Source organism: Heloderma suspectum, chromosome 17, assembly GCF_057233095.1.
Source record: "Heloderma suspectum isolate Gila_16-S chromosome 17, 16-S_ref, whole genome shotgun sequence".
Classification (NCBI taxonomy): Eukaryota; Metazoa; Chordata; class Lepidosauria; order Squamata; family Helodermatidae; genus Heloderma; species Heloderma suspectum.
The window spans coordinates 18424324-18439157 of NC_139474.1; the positions used below are offsets into that span (position 1 = coordinate 18424324).

The 14834-nt window shown below is 51.4% G+C and overlaps 1 protein-coding gene across 5 annotated transcripts in view; it reads left to right on the top strand.

The window, feature by feature from the left end:
• SETDB1 (SET domain bifurcated histone lysine methyltransferase 1) overlaps window positions 1-14743 on the top strand; it is a 38372-nt gene extending 23629 nt beyond the window's left edge. For 3 of the 5 annotated variants that reach the window (XM_084823421.1, XM_084823420.1, XM_084823422.1), the window contains exons 14-22: window positions 1529-1645; window positions 3280-3449; window positions 6727-7328; window positions 8698-8726; window positions 9372-9504; window positions 9782-9950; window positions 10306-10508; window positions 12790-12878; window positions 14279-14743. In XM_084823421.1, coding sequence (XP_084679547.1) covers window positions 1529-1645; window positions 3280-3449; window positions 6727-7328; window positions 8698-8726; window positions 9372-9504; window positions 9782-9950; window positions 10306-10508; window positions 12790-12878; window positions 14279-14396 — 1630 coding nt within the window. In that variant the 3' untranslated portion in view covers window positions 14397-14743. The remainder of the gene's footprint in view (window positions 1-1528; window positions 1646-3279; window positions 3450-6726; window positions 7329-8697; window positions 8727-9371; window positions 9505-9781; window positions 9951-10305; window positions 10509-12789; window positions 12879-14278) is intronic. The other 2 variants (XM_084823423.1, XR_014786218.1) reach the window with 2 other exon arrangements.
• The last annotated feature ends 91 nt before the right edge of the window (window positions 14744-14834 follow it).

Sequence of the window (14834 nt, forward strand, 5' to 3'; positions counted from 1 at the left end):
CTTAACTAAGGGCACACTACTGCATGTTCTGAAATAATCAAAATACTGAAGGATCCCTCTTCTGTCAAGGCGGGCTCTGGGTTTTTGTGGGCCTGTGTTGGCTCTGTCCGCCCCCCAACCCCCATGTCCCCAAGGCGAGGTATACTTCCTCTTCTCCAGCAAGGCTATGAATTTTCTTGAAAGAAAAAGAACTACCCCCCCGCCTCCGAAAAAGTTGGAAAACACCAGATGGCAACGGAAGGATCATGTTAGTTTGATGTGTAGGTGGAACAGTTAAATCTGTATGCCGGCCTTACCCTAACCTGGTACACTCGGGGACATCTATTCCCATCGGCCCCAGCCAACATAGCTAATGGTCAGGAGTGCTGAGAGCCGGAGTCCAAAAGATCTGGAGGCCACCAGGTTGGGGAAGGTTGGTCTGTGCTATTAAAAAAAAGAGACAAGACCCCCATGAACAGCATTGTCGAGCAAAAATATGGTACAAAAGTAATGAAATGTCCACAAGGGGAGGGGGGGGAGCCTGACAATGAGATGATTCCATGGCCATCCAGATCTAATTCTTCTGCAGGACCCTAATTGCCGGACTCTAATTGATCTGCCAGGCAGGATGTGCAGTTTTAGAAAGCTGCCGCGTGCCAGCTGAGACCATTTCTCCATCTAGCGCAAGATGATCTAGCCCAGCCTTGCTCCCGTCCTTGCTCCCGCCCTTGCGGTGCCCAGCCATTGGCTGTGCTGCCTGGGGCTGATGGGAATTGTAGTCTAACCCATCTGGAGGGTAGCAGAGTTGGGAAGACTGGTTCTAATCCTGACTGGCAGCGGATTGCCAGGGTCTCGGGTGGAGAGAGAGGGTCGTTCCTGCTGCCTGCTCCTTTTTTCAGCTGCCCGCACCCCGAATTTTCCACTTGGCTGCAGTCCCTCCCCTTTGTGTCTTTGCAGCATGGTGGTTCTTGACATGAGGTCCTTTTGAATACTTATAAACATCTGACTGTTCCAGTGTTGTATTTCCCTTAAAGCAGGGATGCGGTACCCCGAAGGTGACAAAACGCACACCCCCCCCCCCATGGTTCTGTTACACACCGCTCTTTCCTTGCTGCTAGGAGTGATGGGGAAAGAGTGATGCGCATAAGGATGTCTGTGGGAGGGAGTGGAGAGTTCAGGCAGCAGGGGAAATCGGTGGTGGTGGGGAATCTGTCGGTGGCTGGGGGGCAGGGGACCCTTGGGGAGCCACAGTGAAGCCCCTTGGAGGGCTGCACGCAGCCCATGGGTTGTGCATCTTCGACTTAAAGGCTTCTTTTTCTGTTGTTGCCTCTGGTGCGCTCACATCTCTGGTGGTTCTGGGCTGGCTTGCTTCCTCCATCTTGAATGCACTCTTCCCCCGGGGGGCTTTCAGAAGAGGTGAGCGGAGACGGGCTTCCAAACTGTTGCAGGGCTTGGCAAAGCAGGCCCTCTGGGAGCCTGCCCAGCCTGCCCCACCGACCGACCAACCAACCCCGTTCCCCCTAACAGTGTGCCATATTTCCTTTAAAAGGTCTAAATGTGCCTGCCACCAGCTGACCATCCAGGCCACGGCCTGCACCCCCGGGGGCCAGAGCAACCCGAATTCTGGATACCAACACAAGAGGTTGGAAGAGTGCCTCCCCACAGGGTAAGTCAGACTCGTGAAAGAGCTACTTATCTGTGCCTGCGCGGCAGGGAAAGGACCACCAGGTGGTTGGTTGGGATTTGTGTGTGTGAAGAAAACTAAAAATGTGGGAATGTCCTGGCTGCTGTCTTTAAAGGTGCATTTGACCAGAGCCACGTCACCTGGCACCCTCCAGGTGTTTGGGACCATAACTCCCATAATCTCTGACCATTGGCCAAGCTGGCTGGGGCTGATGGGATTTGGAGCCCAAAACACCTGGGGGGGCACCAGTTTGCCTGTCCTTGAATTAGAGAAAGTCAGTGTGTGTGTGTGTGTGTGTGTGTGTCTGTCTGTGTGTTGGGGGAGCTGTCTGCAAATGGCTAGTGGTCAAGAAATGGAGCATACAGGTTCAGTGGTAGTCTACCTGTTGCTATGATGCAAAGAGGGGAGGCCTCTTTGTGCCCTGCTTGCGGCCTTCCCGGAGCCATCTGGAAACAGGACGCTGGACTAGCCTTGGGTTCCTTAAGGAGGAAAAAAGGCGGGATATAAATGTAGCAAACAACAACAAACTGGCCAGACGGCTTTTATTTTGCTCTGGTCCAGCGGGACACTGTTATTTATTGGTTTGTGTTACTAGCCGTGATAGTTTGCAACGGAGCCTCCCTGTATCTCTGAATACCCATTTCTGGGGAGCACCAGAAGAGGGAGGGAGTTTCCCTCCTTTCCACCCGGCTTGTGGCTCCAATTCCGTAGCGCTGGTCAGATGGCCTCATCTCGGTCTGAACCACTGTTGGTTTCGGAAGGAGGCGGCAGGCAAAGACGTTTCTATTTAAGCAGGCTTTCTGGCATGTAAATTGGGTCTGTTGGGTCAGGTGCTGTTGTGTTTTTAATTATGCTTTAATGCATTGGTTTGTATTATTGTTTTAATCAAGTTTTTATTTATCCCTGACTGCAAGCCGCCTTCAGCGCCATTTTCTTGGTAGAAAGGCGGGGTACAAATAAGATCAGTAGATAGCAGTGAGAGGGTGCTGACCTGCTTGCCTGCGAAACACAGAAGGGTCCCTAGAGTGTGTCGAGAGCAGGCCAACCAGGATGTCGAAGGGCTCTAGAAGCTGAGTCCTACGGAGGTTGGTTGAAAGAGCTGCATAGCTCTAGCCTGGAGACGAGACGATTAAGGGGAGACGGGATGGCGGTCTTTGACTGTCAGGAGGGCCGCCACACAGAAGATGGCGCAGACGTCTTCTGTTGCTCCAGAGGGCAGGCCTAGAACCGGTGGGCGGAGATTGCAGGGAAGTGGATTTCGGCTAAACGTTAGGAGAACCTTTCTTACGGTACGAACTGTTCGACAGTGGAACAGGCTGCCTCAGCACCTGTGGGTCTCCTTCACGGGAGCGTATTCAATCAGGGGCTGAACGGGCTGCTTTAGCTGCGTTGCAAATCCTTCATTGAGCAGCAGGGTTTGACTAGATGACCTCGAAGGACCCCTTCCGACTCTTGATCCCCGCCTCACCAATGTGACCGTCTCTTTTAAAGACAGGTCCAGAAGGCGCAGTTTCTGGGCCTGGCAAGGAAGGCTTTGGTGCTTGACTGTGTGATCTTCTCTCCTTCTCACTGCCCCCCCCCCCCCCGGTACTGCTCCTGGTCTCCCACGCATCCAGGGTTTACGAGTGCAACAAGCGCTGCAAATGCAGCCTGAACATGTGCACAAACCGCCTGGTGCAGCACGGCCTCCAGGTGCGGCTGCAGCTCTTCAAGACGCAGAACAAGGGTTGGGGCATCCGCTGCCTGGACGACATCGCCAAGGGCTCCTTCGTCTGCATCTACGCAGGTACGCCACCCGCAGTCTCTGGAATAGTTGGATCGGGGGCGCGCTGCGAACAAGTGCAGCTGCACCCCAAGCCGGCCTGCAGTCTGGTCTCCATCCGTCCCTTGCGTTGGCATCGCGAGGGTCTCTCAGCTCTCTGGGAGGAATCGTAGCTGGGTGGCAGAGAGCTTGCTTTGCACGCACAAGGTCCCAGGTTTGATCCCTAGCATCTCCAGGTAGGTCTAGGAAGGAACCCTGTAAGGAACCACACAGAGCTGTTGCCAGTCAATGACAACAATACTGGGCTCGATGGACCCAGGGTCTGACTCGCTATAAGGCAGCTTCCTATATTTAAATCAGCCCTGTATTCAGAGCCATGAGGACTAGAATCTTCATTTGTAGGAAAGGGCCATTGCTGCCAGTCAGTGTCACCAGCTTCCTATGATCCTATTTAAATTTGCCTGTATTCAGAGCCATGAGGACTAGAATCTTCAGTTTTAGGGGAAGGGCCATTGCTGCCAGTCAGTGTTGGACTCGATACAAGGCAGCTTCCTATGTTCCTAAGAAAGAACTCTCTGTCTGCAAAAAATGTGGGGGTAGCAGTAGAGTTTGCTGAGTTTCAAGATGGCGGCACTTCCTGTAGCTACACACTCACACCAAGATAAGCAAAGGCTGCTCTCCAGTTGTACAGGACACATGGAAGCCGCAGTCCCATACACACTTCCCTGGGAGTAAGTTCTTGGAGTATTGAAAAAGAAATGAAGATGTCATCACGAAGCCCACAAAAGGCATTCAAGTTTTTGTGGTTATTCCATTTAGAAAAACGACGGAGGCAGGACATGATAGAAGTTTACGAAAGTTATAAATGGTGGGGATGGAGAGAGAACAAATGTTCCCTAACATGAGAACTCAAGAGTCCCTGGGTGGAAATGATTGCTGGCACACAAAAGAACGTGCTTCTTGACTCAATGAGCAATTGACCTTTGGAACTCACTGCCACAGGGTGATTGCCAGCCTGGACAGCTGCTGCCTCTCAGGGTAAACCATACTGGGCTAGATGGACAAATAGTCTAACCTGATATAAGACAGCTTTGCATATTCCAAACTTGTTTCTAGCCCCCATGGCTGGGGAATAGATACCACCAAAACCAAACCAAATCCCAGGATGCTGATGATCGCCTATTAAGAGCCCAAAAAAGGCTGCCGTCTGGGGCTACCCATAGAAAACAGACAACAAACAATAGGCACAGTTTATACAGAAATAGTTATAACAGCAACCAAAATCCGCTTAAAAAAAACCACTGTACAAAAGTAACCCAAACTATATTTTTGTTAAGAAAAAACAAAAAACAATACCTGCAAAGCCTCCTTGCAGAGACCTCTGGAGAATGTGTGCCACAGGGCCTCAAATGCAGCACCAGCAGCCATTGTCTTTCAGCAGCTTGGGCCTTGTTCTCTTGCTTTGGTGGCTTGGTGGCTGCTTCCTGTGCTGGGGGGCGCATCAGCTGGGGAAATCTGTCGGCGACGCTTTTCCAGTGCCAGAGCTGAGTCCGGTTGCATCAGCCGGTGCAGGTGCTGTGTTCCAAGAACATACTTTATTTAAACCGCACTTCTGGCCCGTGTTTGCTCCCAGAAGCTCGGGCGCCGATGCCCGTGGGACATTTGCTTCCGCTCTCTCTCTGCAACAGAATGGAGATGAGCGGTTCAAGGTCGTTCAGTGCCTCTAGCTATTTTTCAAGCCTGCGATCTGGAGCATGTGTGATGCCAAATTTTAGGAGAAGTGATGTGACAAAGACAACTAGTCAGCTTTGGAACTGGTCTTGGGGAACTTAACTTACCTTCCTCCTGAACATGGGAAGTAACTCTCAGTACACCAAATCAAATTGGGCCCAGTCGTGCCTCCAGTGTTGTCACTGGGACTGGGACCCCAAACCCAGGGAGAGAATACTTCCCCCCACCCCACCCGGCGCTCTTTCCTTCTCCATGCAGGGGCATTCTTTCTGTCTTACCTATTTCATTTATTGACAGCGTTTTTACCCCACTCTTCAGCCAAAGAGGGTTCTCAGAGCAGCTTACAAAGATGTATAATGAACGATTATTATTACTATCATTGGAGTCCCTCCTGAAAGATGCAACACAAAAGCAAAACGGGATTGTGAGGGAGAAGGAAAAGAAAAAAGCAAAACTTGGGCACCCGTTCTTCATTTCAGAGTTCTTCTGGGTGCAGCTGCTCCTCCTCCGGCTGAAGTTGGTCTCTCCCTTGCTGTGATGTTTATCCTGGGAGCCAGTGGTCCTTGGTTCTCTGGCCACTGGATAAGAGTTTGCAGGCCCAGAGAGCTGTGAGCTGGAATTATGTGTTCCTTCTGGCGGGGTTGGGTGAAGTGAGCTTTTTTCCCCCTGAGCCTCCAAACCAGAAGATCAGGGTCGTAGTTTGGGGGTGCTCCTGGACCCAGAACTGTCACTTGAGGCACAGGTGGACTCAGTGGCACGGAGTCCCTTTTATCAGCTTAGGCTGGTATACCAGCTACGCCCTTATCTGGACAGAGAGAGCCTAGCTGCAGTTATCCATGCTCTGAGAACGTCTCGTCTGGATTACTACATTATACGTGGGGCGGCCTTTGAAAATGGTCCGGAAACTTCAGCTGGTCCAAAATAGGGCAGCAAGATTGTTAACAGGGACTGGCCAACAAGCTCTTATTACGCCGGTACTTTTCCAGCTGCACTGGCTGCCAGTCCATTTCCGGGCCCGACTCAAAGCGCTGGTATTAACATTCAAAGCCCTTAACGGCTTGGGGCCAGGTTATCTGAAGGATCGCCTCCTCCCATATGTGCCTACCTGGACTTTAAGATTATCCTCAGCAGCCCTCCTCTGTGAGCCCTTGCCAAAGGAAGTAGGGCAGGTGGCTACTAGGAGGAGGGCCTTTTCCGCTGTGGCACCCAGCTATGGAATGAGCTCCCTAGTGAGGTTCGCCTGGCACCTACATTGTATTCCTTCCGGCGCCAGGTGGAGACCTTTTCATTTTCCCAGGCATTTTAGCTTCCTAGTTTTTTTAGCTTTGCTGTTTTAAATCTGTATTTTAAATCTCTGCATTGCTGCTAGGTTTTATTCTGGCTGTATTGTTATATTGTGATTTTAATGCTTTAACATTTTGTATGGTTTTACTGTGTGCTTTTTGGTTTTAATTTTTCTGAATCACCCAGGGAGCTTTGGCTATGGGGCGGTATAGAAACGAAATGAATACATAAAAATGTATGTATTCCTCCTACAACTGTTGGGCTTCGCTCCTTTTTGACCCCGCAGGGAAAATCTTGACGGACGATTTTGCCGACAAGGAGGGCTTGGAGATGGGTGACGAGTACTTCGCCAACCTGGACCACATCGAGAGCGTGGAGAACTCCAAGGAGGGCTATGAGAGTGAGGCCAAGTGCTCCTCGGACAGTAGTGGCGTCAACCTGAAGGATGATGAGGACGAGAACTCAGGCTCGGAGGAGCCAGAGGAGTCCAACGAGGATAGCTCGGATGACAATTTCTGCAAGGATGAGGACTTCAGCACCAGCTCGGTCTGGCGCAGCTACGCCACCCGCCGGCAGACCCGGGGCCAGCGGGAGAACGGCATCTCGGAGACCACCTCCAAGGACTCTGGCCTGGCCCGGCAAGTCAGCCACGAGGAGGTGGCCCCGTGCAAGCCCCCGCTCTCGGAAGAGACCTCCAAGAACAAAGTGGCCTCCTGGCTGAGCTCAAACACCATGTCCGACAGCTACCAGGACAATGACAGCCGCTCCTCCTTCCGGCTGCACGAGGCAGCGCCAGCGAAGGCCGAGCCTGCGGAGAGCGAGAGGGCTGGTCTCGCCGGCAAGGAGGACCTCGGCCTGGAGGGGGACCTGAAGGTGAAGAAGAAAGAGGTACCGTGTGTGCGAAGGGAAGCCTTTTGATGTGCAGGAGCGCAGGGGTGCACAGGCCAGATGCAGTGTGGCCCTCTGGAGTTCCCTAGGCAGATCTGCCCCCTTTTCCCCAACCACCCGTTGTTCGGTGGTTTCATGGCTTTCGTGTGTGTGTGTTTGTGTGTGTCCGTCCCCGTGTGTCCCCCCGGTTCTAAAAGGTCGAAATGCCTCTCCTAAGGCTTATGTACTGGAAGTAAGAGCTTTATGCTAAAACATGCTGCTGTTTGGGGGATTGGAGCCCCACCCCTCTTGCCTTTGGCCCCGCCCACCACTGAAACGCAGCCCCCGAGAGCTTCTCCAAAATGGAATTTGGCCCTCTGGCTGAAAGTGTTTCTGCACCTCTGCTTTAGAATGAATGCATGTGTGTGTATACGTATGCTTGTTTGTGCGTGTATATACGCGTGGGTGTGCGTGCATGCAATATATAGAAGATCTTTTTGTTGGAATGAAGTGAACTGAAAGTCTGCTTTCTAAATAGATTGTTTTTTGTTAACCTTACTTGTGTTCAGGTTAAATACTGAGACCCACCGAGGCAGTAATAACCAGGCAGGATAGGTCTGTCGTTTAAAATGACTCTGTCGGCTGGGGCCGGTACTCCCTCCCCCCACCCCACCCCACCCCCAAATTTCAGCCCCGAATGGGGCTCTCGTCTCTGCCATGCTGAGTTCTGGAGCTATTTGGAAAGCAGTGTGACTCTCCCTGATTTCATGGAGGCTACAAGCCCAACATGTCTCGGGGTGGAGTGGGAACAAGTGCCCCCCCCACCCCCCATGCTCAACTTGGCAGGCTGAAAGATCGCAATCAAAGCACGAACCTTTGTCGCACATATGCTGCAATCAACGTCTGAAGCCCTCCTCTGAGAGTCTTCTCCAAGAGAGACTTGGAGAGAGTCTTCTATGTGGTGGCCCCGCAATTGTAGAATGTTCTCCCCAGTGATGCCTGCCTGGCACCCATCTTTCCAGTGCCAGGTCAAGACTTTCTTCTACTCACAGGCTAAACGCTAAACGTTTCTTTTAACAGGCCCTGGGATTTTTAATTGTTGATTGTGTAAATTTGCTTTCTACGTTAGTATGCAAATGGTTTTAGATGGTGTTGCTATACTGTGTTTTATGGTTTTAATCTTTGTAAACGGCCTAGAGAGCTTTGGCGATTGGGTGATATAGAAATGTCAGAAATGATATGCATGGGGTGATTTGATTGTGCTGGCAACATCCGTCTGTCTGTCCGAATGCCATATTTAGGAGTGGGAACGTAAGACAGGAAAGCAGGAGGAAGAAAAAAGGGAACAGAAACTTGGAAGTTCTTTTATTTCTTTCTCTGTGTTTTATAGGAATCTGAAGACCATGGCAAATCTGCATCGTAAGTCCCCTCTTTATAATACACCCTTCCTTTGAAAAACACAGGCCTGGACTTGTAACGTTTTGGGCAGCCAGGAGGGAGACTATCACTTTTGAATGCGTGTCCATCTATTATTTGTTAACTTTTATTCGTAATTGGCTATTATATACTGCCTGCTAAAAAGCCAGCAAGTGTTCCAGGTTTCGCTTTTCCTTTTCCCCCTGTCAGGCTCACTTTCTATATGCAGGGAGGGTTTGTTTTTTTCTTTCTTGATTGGGGAGCATTCAGAGACATCTGGTTCTTCGCTTAGAGGAACTTTCCTGTTAGGTTCTGGAAGGTGGATCAGATTTCTCTGTGTCTCTTGCTTCCCAAGTCACTCATGGCACCCAAATCCTCTCCAGCCAAATTATTACACTTACTTAAATACTTGATGATACCTTTGATCACTACACCGTGTATTAGCAGATGTTTCAAGAGATTTTTGCGAACTGTTTTCTTCCTTTCTTTGCTTATTGTTGCTGTTTTCAGCCGGCCTTTTCTTTATGTTGTTGTTCTGCCTTGCTGGCATCTCATAGCTAAGCAAGGCTCAGGCAGCAGCACAGGGTGGGTGCCGAGGTGAATTGTCACACGGCTGACCCCCGCCTCTTTCTGCTTGTCATTCCCCAGAGCGTGCAACACAAACAAGATGTACGGTTACAACCCAAATCCAGCGATCCCCGAAGGGGCCCGGCGACCACTCAGCAAAACTACCTTGCATCAGAGCCGAAGGCAGCCAGAACCTCACCATGGCCCTGCAGATGTAAGCCACTTTAGAGAAGAGGAGGGGATCACTTCAATGTTAAAAGCATGCTTGAATAGCTAGGTAGATTTTTAAGTGTCCATTTAAACACTGGATTAGAGAAAGACGGGCGATTTCCCCCCCCATCCCCCTGCTGTGAAGGTGTCCCACTGGTGCCACCACCTAAAAAGCCATGTCTGCCTGCACCAGAACTCAGAGAAGCCAAGCTTCAGAGACCTGCCTGGCTACTCACCGGTGCAGGCAAACTGCATTTGAATCTCCCCCCCGTCTTTGGCAGGATGTGCTTATGCTCTCGAGCAGCACCGACAGTGAGGGAGACAACGGGCGAGCCACCTCCGGGCAGGCCCAGGGCAATGCTAACGACAGCGACGACATCCAGACCATTTCGTCCGGGTCGGAGGAAGAGCCGGCGGCGGACGGGAGGAAGAATCCCTCGTCCGGACTAGGTGAGGCAGGCCGGTGGCCTCTGGCGGAAGCGGTCGGATTTCTTTTGAACCGTGCCACGCGCAAGCAAGGCAGTCCGACTCAGAGGGCCTCCAACTTCCTCTGCTGGGCTGCAGGTCCCATCATCCCAGCCAGCATGGTTGGGGAGAATGGGAGATGTAGTCTAGCGACAACCGAAGTTCCCCACCCCTGTTTTAAAGCAAAGGGGCATTGTAGGTAAGGAAATTGGATGCCAGCATCCAGCTGCATGAGTCTCCGGAACAGGCATTGATGGCTCTGGGACCTTTCCTGGCGTCCAGTCACCTGCCCCCGGGCCGTTGCCCAACAGACCGACTCACTCGCTCGCGTCTCTGGCAGGGCCCGTGAAACGCCAGGTGGCTGTGAAGTCCACCCGGGGGTTTGCCCTGAAGTCCACCCACGGCATCGCCATCAAGTCGACCAACCTGGCGGGCGGGGAGAACGTGCCCGTCCGGAGGAACACGCGGCAGTTCTATGATGGCGAGGAGTCCTGCTACATCATCGACGCCAAGCTGGAAGGCAACCTGGGCCGCTACCTCAACGTAAGGCTCCCCCTTTGCCTGACAGCCCGATTAAAGTTTGGCCGGCTCAACGCTCACATGGCATTGTGCCCAGATACGCTTTGCTTGAGCCCTGTCTGAAGGTTTCATTCTCTCCAGGCCGTTTTCTCACTTCCCCTTTCGAATCTGCCCTGCGGGTTGATATTCTGTGCCAGACACTTCCCCCGATCAGCAGCCAAAGCCAAAGGGAGGCACGCAAATGACTGTTTGGGGCCTGTTTATCAGCATGCCAGTTCTGAAACAATGGATTGAAAAATTTGTGTTAAAATAAAACAGGCTTCTCCAAGCTGGTGCCCTCCAGATGTTTTGGACTCCAAATGCCAACAGCCCCAGTCAGCAGGGATTATGGGAGTTATTTATTTATTTATTAAATTTCTTAATCGCCCATCTGGCCAGTCACCCAGCCACTCTGGGCAATGTACAATAATACAGCAGTTTAAAACAATAAAATTTCACATTAAAACATCGTATTCCTAAAAATACCCTAACCCACCCCAAATGCCTGCCTGAACAACCACGTTTTTAATGCGTGGTGGAAGCTCATTAAAGAGGGGACATGGCAGAGTTCCCTAGGGAGGGAGTTCCACAGAGTGGGGGCCACCACAGAGAAGGCCCTCTCCCTCGTCCTCACCAGCCTAGCTGTCCTGGCTAATAGGACAGACAGAAGGTCATCCGAGGCTGACCTTGTTGAGCGGCCTGTCTGGTGTTGCTGGAGGCGCTCCTTGAGAAAGACTGGACCGGAACCGTACAGGGTTTTAAAGGTCAAAACCAACACCTTGAATTTGGCCCGGAAAGCAACAGGTAACTAGTGCAACTCCTTTAGCACTGGAGCGATGTGATCACGCCGGCAGCTGTCTTTAATCAGGCGATCCGCCGTGTTCTGCACCAGCTGCAGCTTCTGAACCGTCTTCAAGGGTAACTCCACATAGAGCACATTACCGCAGTCTAGACGAGAGGAGACCAGGGCATGCACTACCGATGGGAGCAGATGGTTGGGAAGGAAGGGGCGCAGCCGCCGTATCAGATGGAGTTGGTATAGCGCTGCCCGGCTCACAACTGACACCCGAGCTTCCATGGAGTTATAGGCCAACACACCTGAAAAACACCTGGTTAAGGAAAGCTGTGATAAAACATGCCCTTGAACTGTTCCCAGAGCTTTTGAATGTTTGCCTAAATCATACGGACAGTAACTTTTTCTCGTAAGCCAACTTTGAAACGAAGGTTGATATAAATATCATAAACAAAAGGATTTACCTCCCGTTTCAGAAAATGCTTGGGCATTTGCCAGTGTCTCAGAAGGGAGGTAGTCCTGAAAGTTGAACAAAGCCTGTCTTGTATACAAGCCAAGGGCACCCCGCCCCATTGGCTGAATAATTGTGATGACAAGGAATATTCACGGCATTCAAACCTCCAAGGGGGATGGCCCGTCGTGGAACCTGGGCAGAAAGCTGCGACTTCTGTGAGGGGAATTGGAAGAATGGGTTAAAACGGTGGGCAAAAGCTCAAGGCGTAGGATAGAAGGGGGGGTGTTGCCCCTGTGGGTGACATGAAGGAAAACGGGTTGGTCAAAATGCATGTTGTTCAGTCGTTCAGTTGTGTCCGACTCTTCGTGACCCCATGGACCACAGCACGCCAGGCCTTCCTGTCCTGCGCTCTCTCCCGGAGTGTGCTCAAGTCCATATTCATTGCATCAGTGATGCTATCCAGCCATCTCATCCTCAAAACATCAAAACATCTGGCCAGAAACAGAACACTGCCACAGCGTGTCACCTGCGGGCGGTGGCTTGTCAGGAGTGATGCACCACCGGTGGCTGGACTGGTTCCCTATCGAACCAAGCCCAGATGCTGGCGATGGTATGCACAAAACCCCATGATCCTCGAAGATGGCAGCCGTCCTTGAGCATTTTGTTTCTTTGCCAAGTCACAAACCCCCGTAGGCATGCAGAGTTATTCTGGGTGGTGGCTTCCTTTCAGCTTTGGCATCCTCTTCTTCCGGTGGCTCCCCAAAATCTCAGCCCAGGCATCTTCCAGAAGCCCGTGCAAGCCAGATTCTATTCGGAGTAGCTCTTGGCAGTCAGGTGGCACAGACTAGCTACCGTCTTGGTACCAGCGCTATGCCCTCAAAATGGGGCAAACTATAAATGCAGATATCTTTGGCTTCATGGGTGGGTGCATTGGTATGCACACAATAAGGTGTTTTTTTCCTTGTGTCTAAAAGTAATGCAGTTTTTATTTGCTTTCTTCTTTCCTGGTGTCTTTCCAGCATAGCTGCAGTCCTAACCTCTTTGTGCAGAACGTCTTCGTGGATACACATGATCTCCGCTTCCCCTGGGTGGCCTTCTTCGCAAGCAAGTAAGTGTCGCCCAAAGAGCCATTTTCTCCATTCTCCCATCTGTCCACCAGCGATTCGAGGCTTGTCGCTTTCTCTGGCAAACATCTCCTTCTCCAACCACTCTTCCCCAGAACACCCCTAGTCGTCTTGCAGAAGGTTCCATAGGGAGAAAAACATGTCTAAAAACAAGTGTTGGTTCATTTGAAGCATTTTTCCCGCATTCTTCAGCTGACAAAGGACTCCCTGTTCAGCTTACAGAGATCAGTGATAAGGAAGTCCTTGCCCCCTCAGGCTTACCATCTGAAAGGCCCAGCATAAAAGGAAAAAGGGGCTGGGAGGGAGGAGGAAAAAAGAAGACACAAACTCAAGCACTAGATTCTTAGTTACGAAGTTCAGCAGGTCACAGAGCTGGCTCTGAGCACAATGGAAAGAATGCCCCTTCCTCTCCCACGGTTGCGTTCAGCAGTCATCATTTTCTTTTCTTGGTGCGCCCATGTCAGCCTGCCTGCACTTCGAGATCAGCAAGAGAGGCCCTCCTCGTTTGAGGAGGGCAGTTAGGTGGGTGACCACACGCGAGAGGGCCTTTTCTGCAGTGGCCCCACACCTGTGGAATTAAGTTGCCATCGGGCCTCTGCCAGGCCCCATCTTTGCAGGCTTTTAGGAAGGCCCTGAAAGCCTCCTCCTTTACTCCAGCCTTCTCCCGATTATGTTTTATCGGACTCAGTTCCAGCTGCAGTTGTTTGTGGTTGGTTTTGTTTTTCTGCTGGTGGTTGGTATTGTTTAGGATGCGTGCTGCTGTTGCTGCTCTTACTGTTTTTATTACCGTTTCGGTTTTTATGTGTGTTTTATTGCTGTGCTGTTTTTAGTACTGTAACTTATTTATGCTTTTGGTTATGTGAGTTTTATTGTTGTACACCACCTTGGGAGTGCTCCTGGCCTGAAAGGCAGCCAAGAAATATTTCAAATAAAAAACTAAATGAAACATCTCCTGCTCCTCCTTCTCACCACCGCCATTCTCTGGGCCAGAGCAAGAGGCAGGGGAACCAGCAGCTTGCAGTGGAGGAGGAACAACTCCAGCGGGCTCTTGCCAGCAGGCCCCTGCTGGGGGGTGGGTCCTCAACCAGTGCCCAGCCATGCTGACTCTGGGTGCCTCCCCGAGTCCATTCTAGGGATGCCGAAACTGGCCTTCAGCCCCCGACCTCCCCAAACTGTCTCCATCAGCAGCCGTTCAACCTGCCCCATTCCGAAACAATACAGGCCCGCTGACCTCCTCTAACTGCATGCACCCTACCCCTGAACTACGGTCCGTCTTGTGTTCAGAGCTACGTTTTTTCCCCTCGAAAACCGTAAAGGGCTTTTGAGCGCTCCTGCACACTGGCTGTGTAGAACCGCAGTAAGCACATCTCCTCCTCCCTTGCAGGAGGATCCGAGCTGGCACGGAGCTCACGTGGGACTACAACTACGAAGTCGGAAGCGTGGAGGGCAAGGAGCTTTTGTGCTGTTGTGGAGCCATCGAGTGCCGGGGCCGCCTGTTGTAATGTTTTTGTTTGTCTGTTTCTGGCACACGGGCCTTTTCTCCCTGAGAGATTAGGGGGGGAACCCCTCTCTGCAGAAGGACGCTTTGCCAGCCACTGGCCATCTCTCTGCCCAGACGCCTCTCGTTCTATGTTTGTCGTTGGCTGTCTCGTTTTTTGGTTTCACGCTGACCATTTCGGAGGGCGTTTGTGCTGTGTATGTGTTTTGTAAAGGACTCCCCGCCCCCCTTCCATTCTTGTAAAGCAATAAAACAAATATTCACTTTGGGTCTGGACTAAAAAACCCTTGCTTTGCTTCTCTTCACACCCAAGGTCTACATAAGAAAAAACTAAAACTGGAAGTGTGCCATGGAGAACGTCCTTGCCAATTCTTTGACTTGTCTCTTACTAGGTGAGGTGGGATAAATCCTGCTGCTTTCACTGCGGTTGCAAAATACCTCA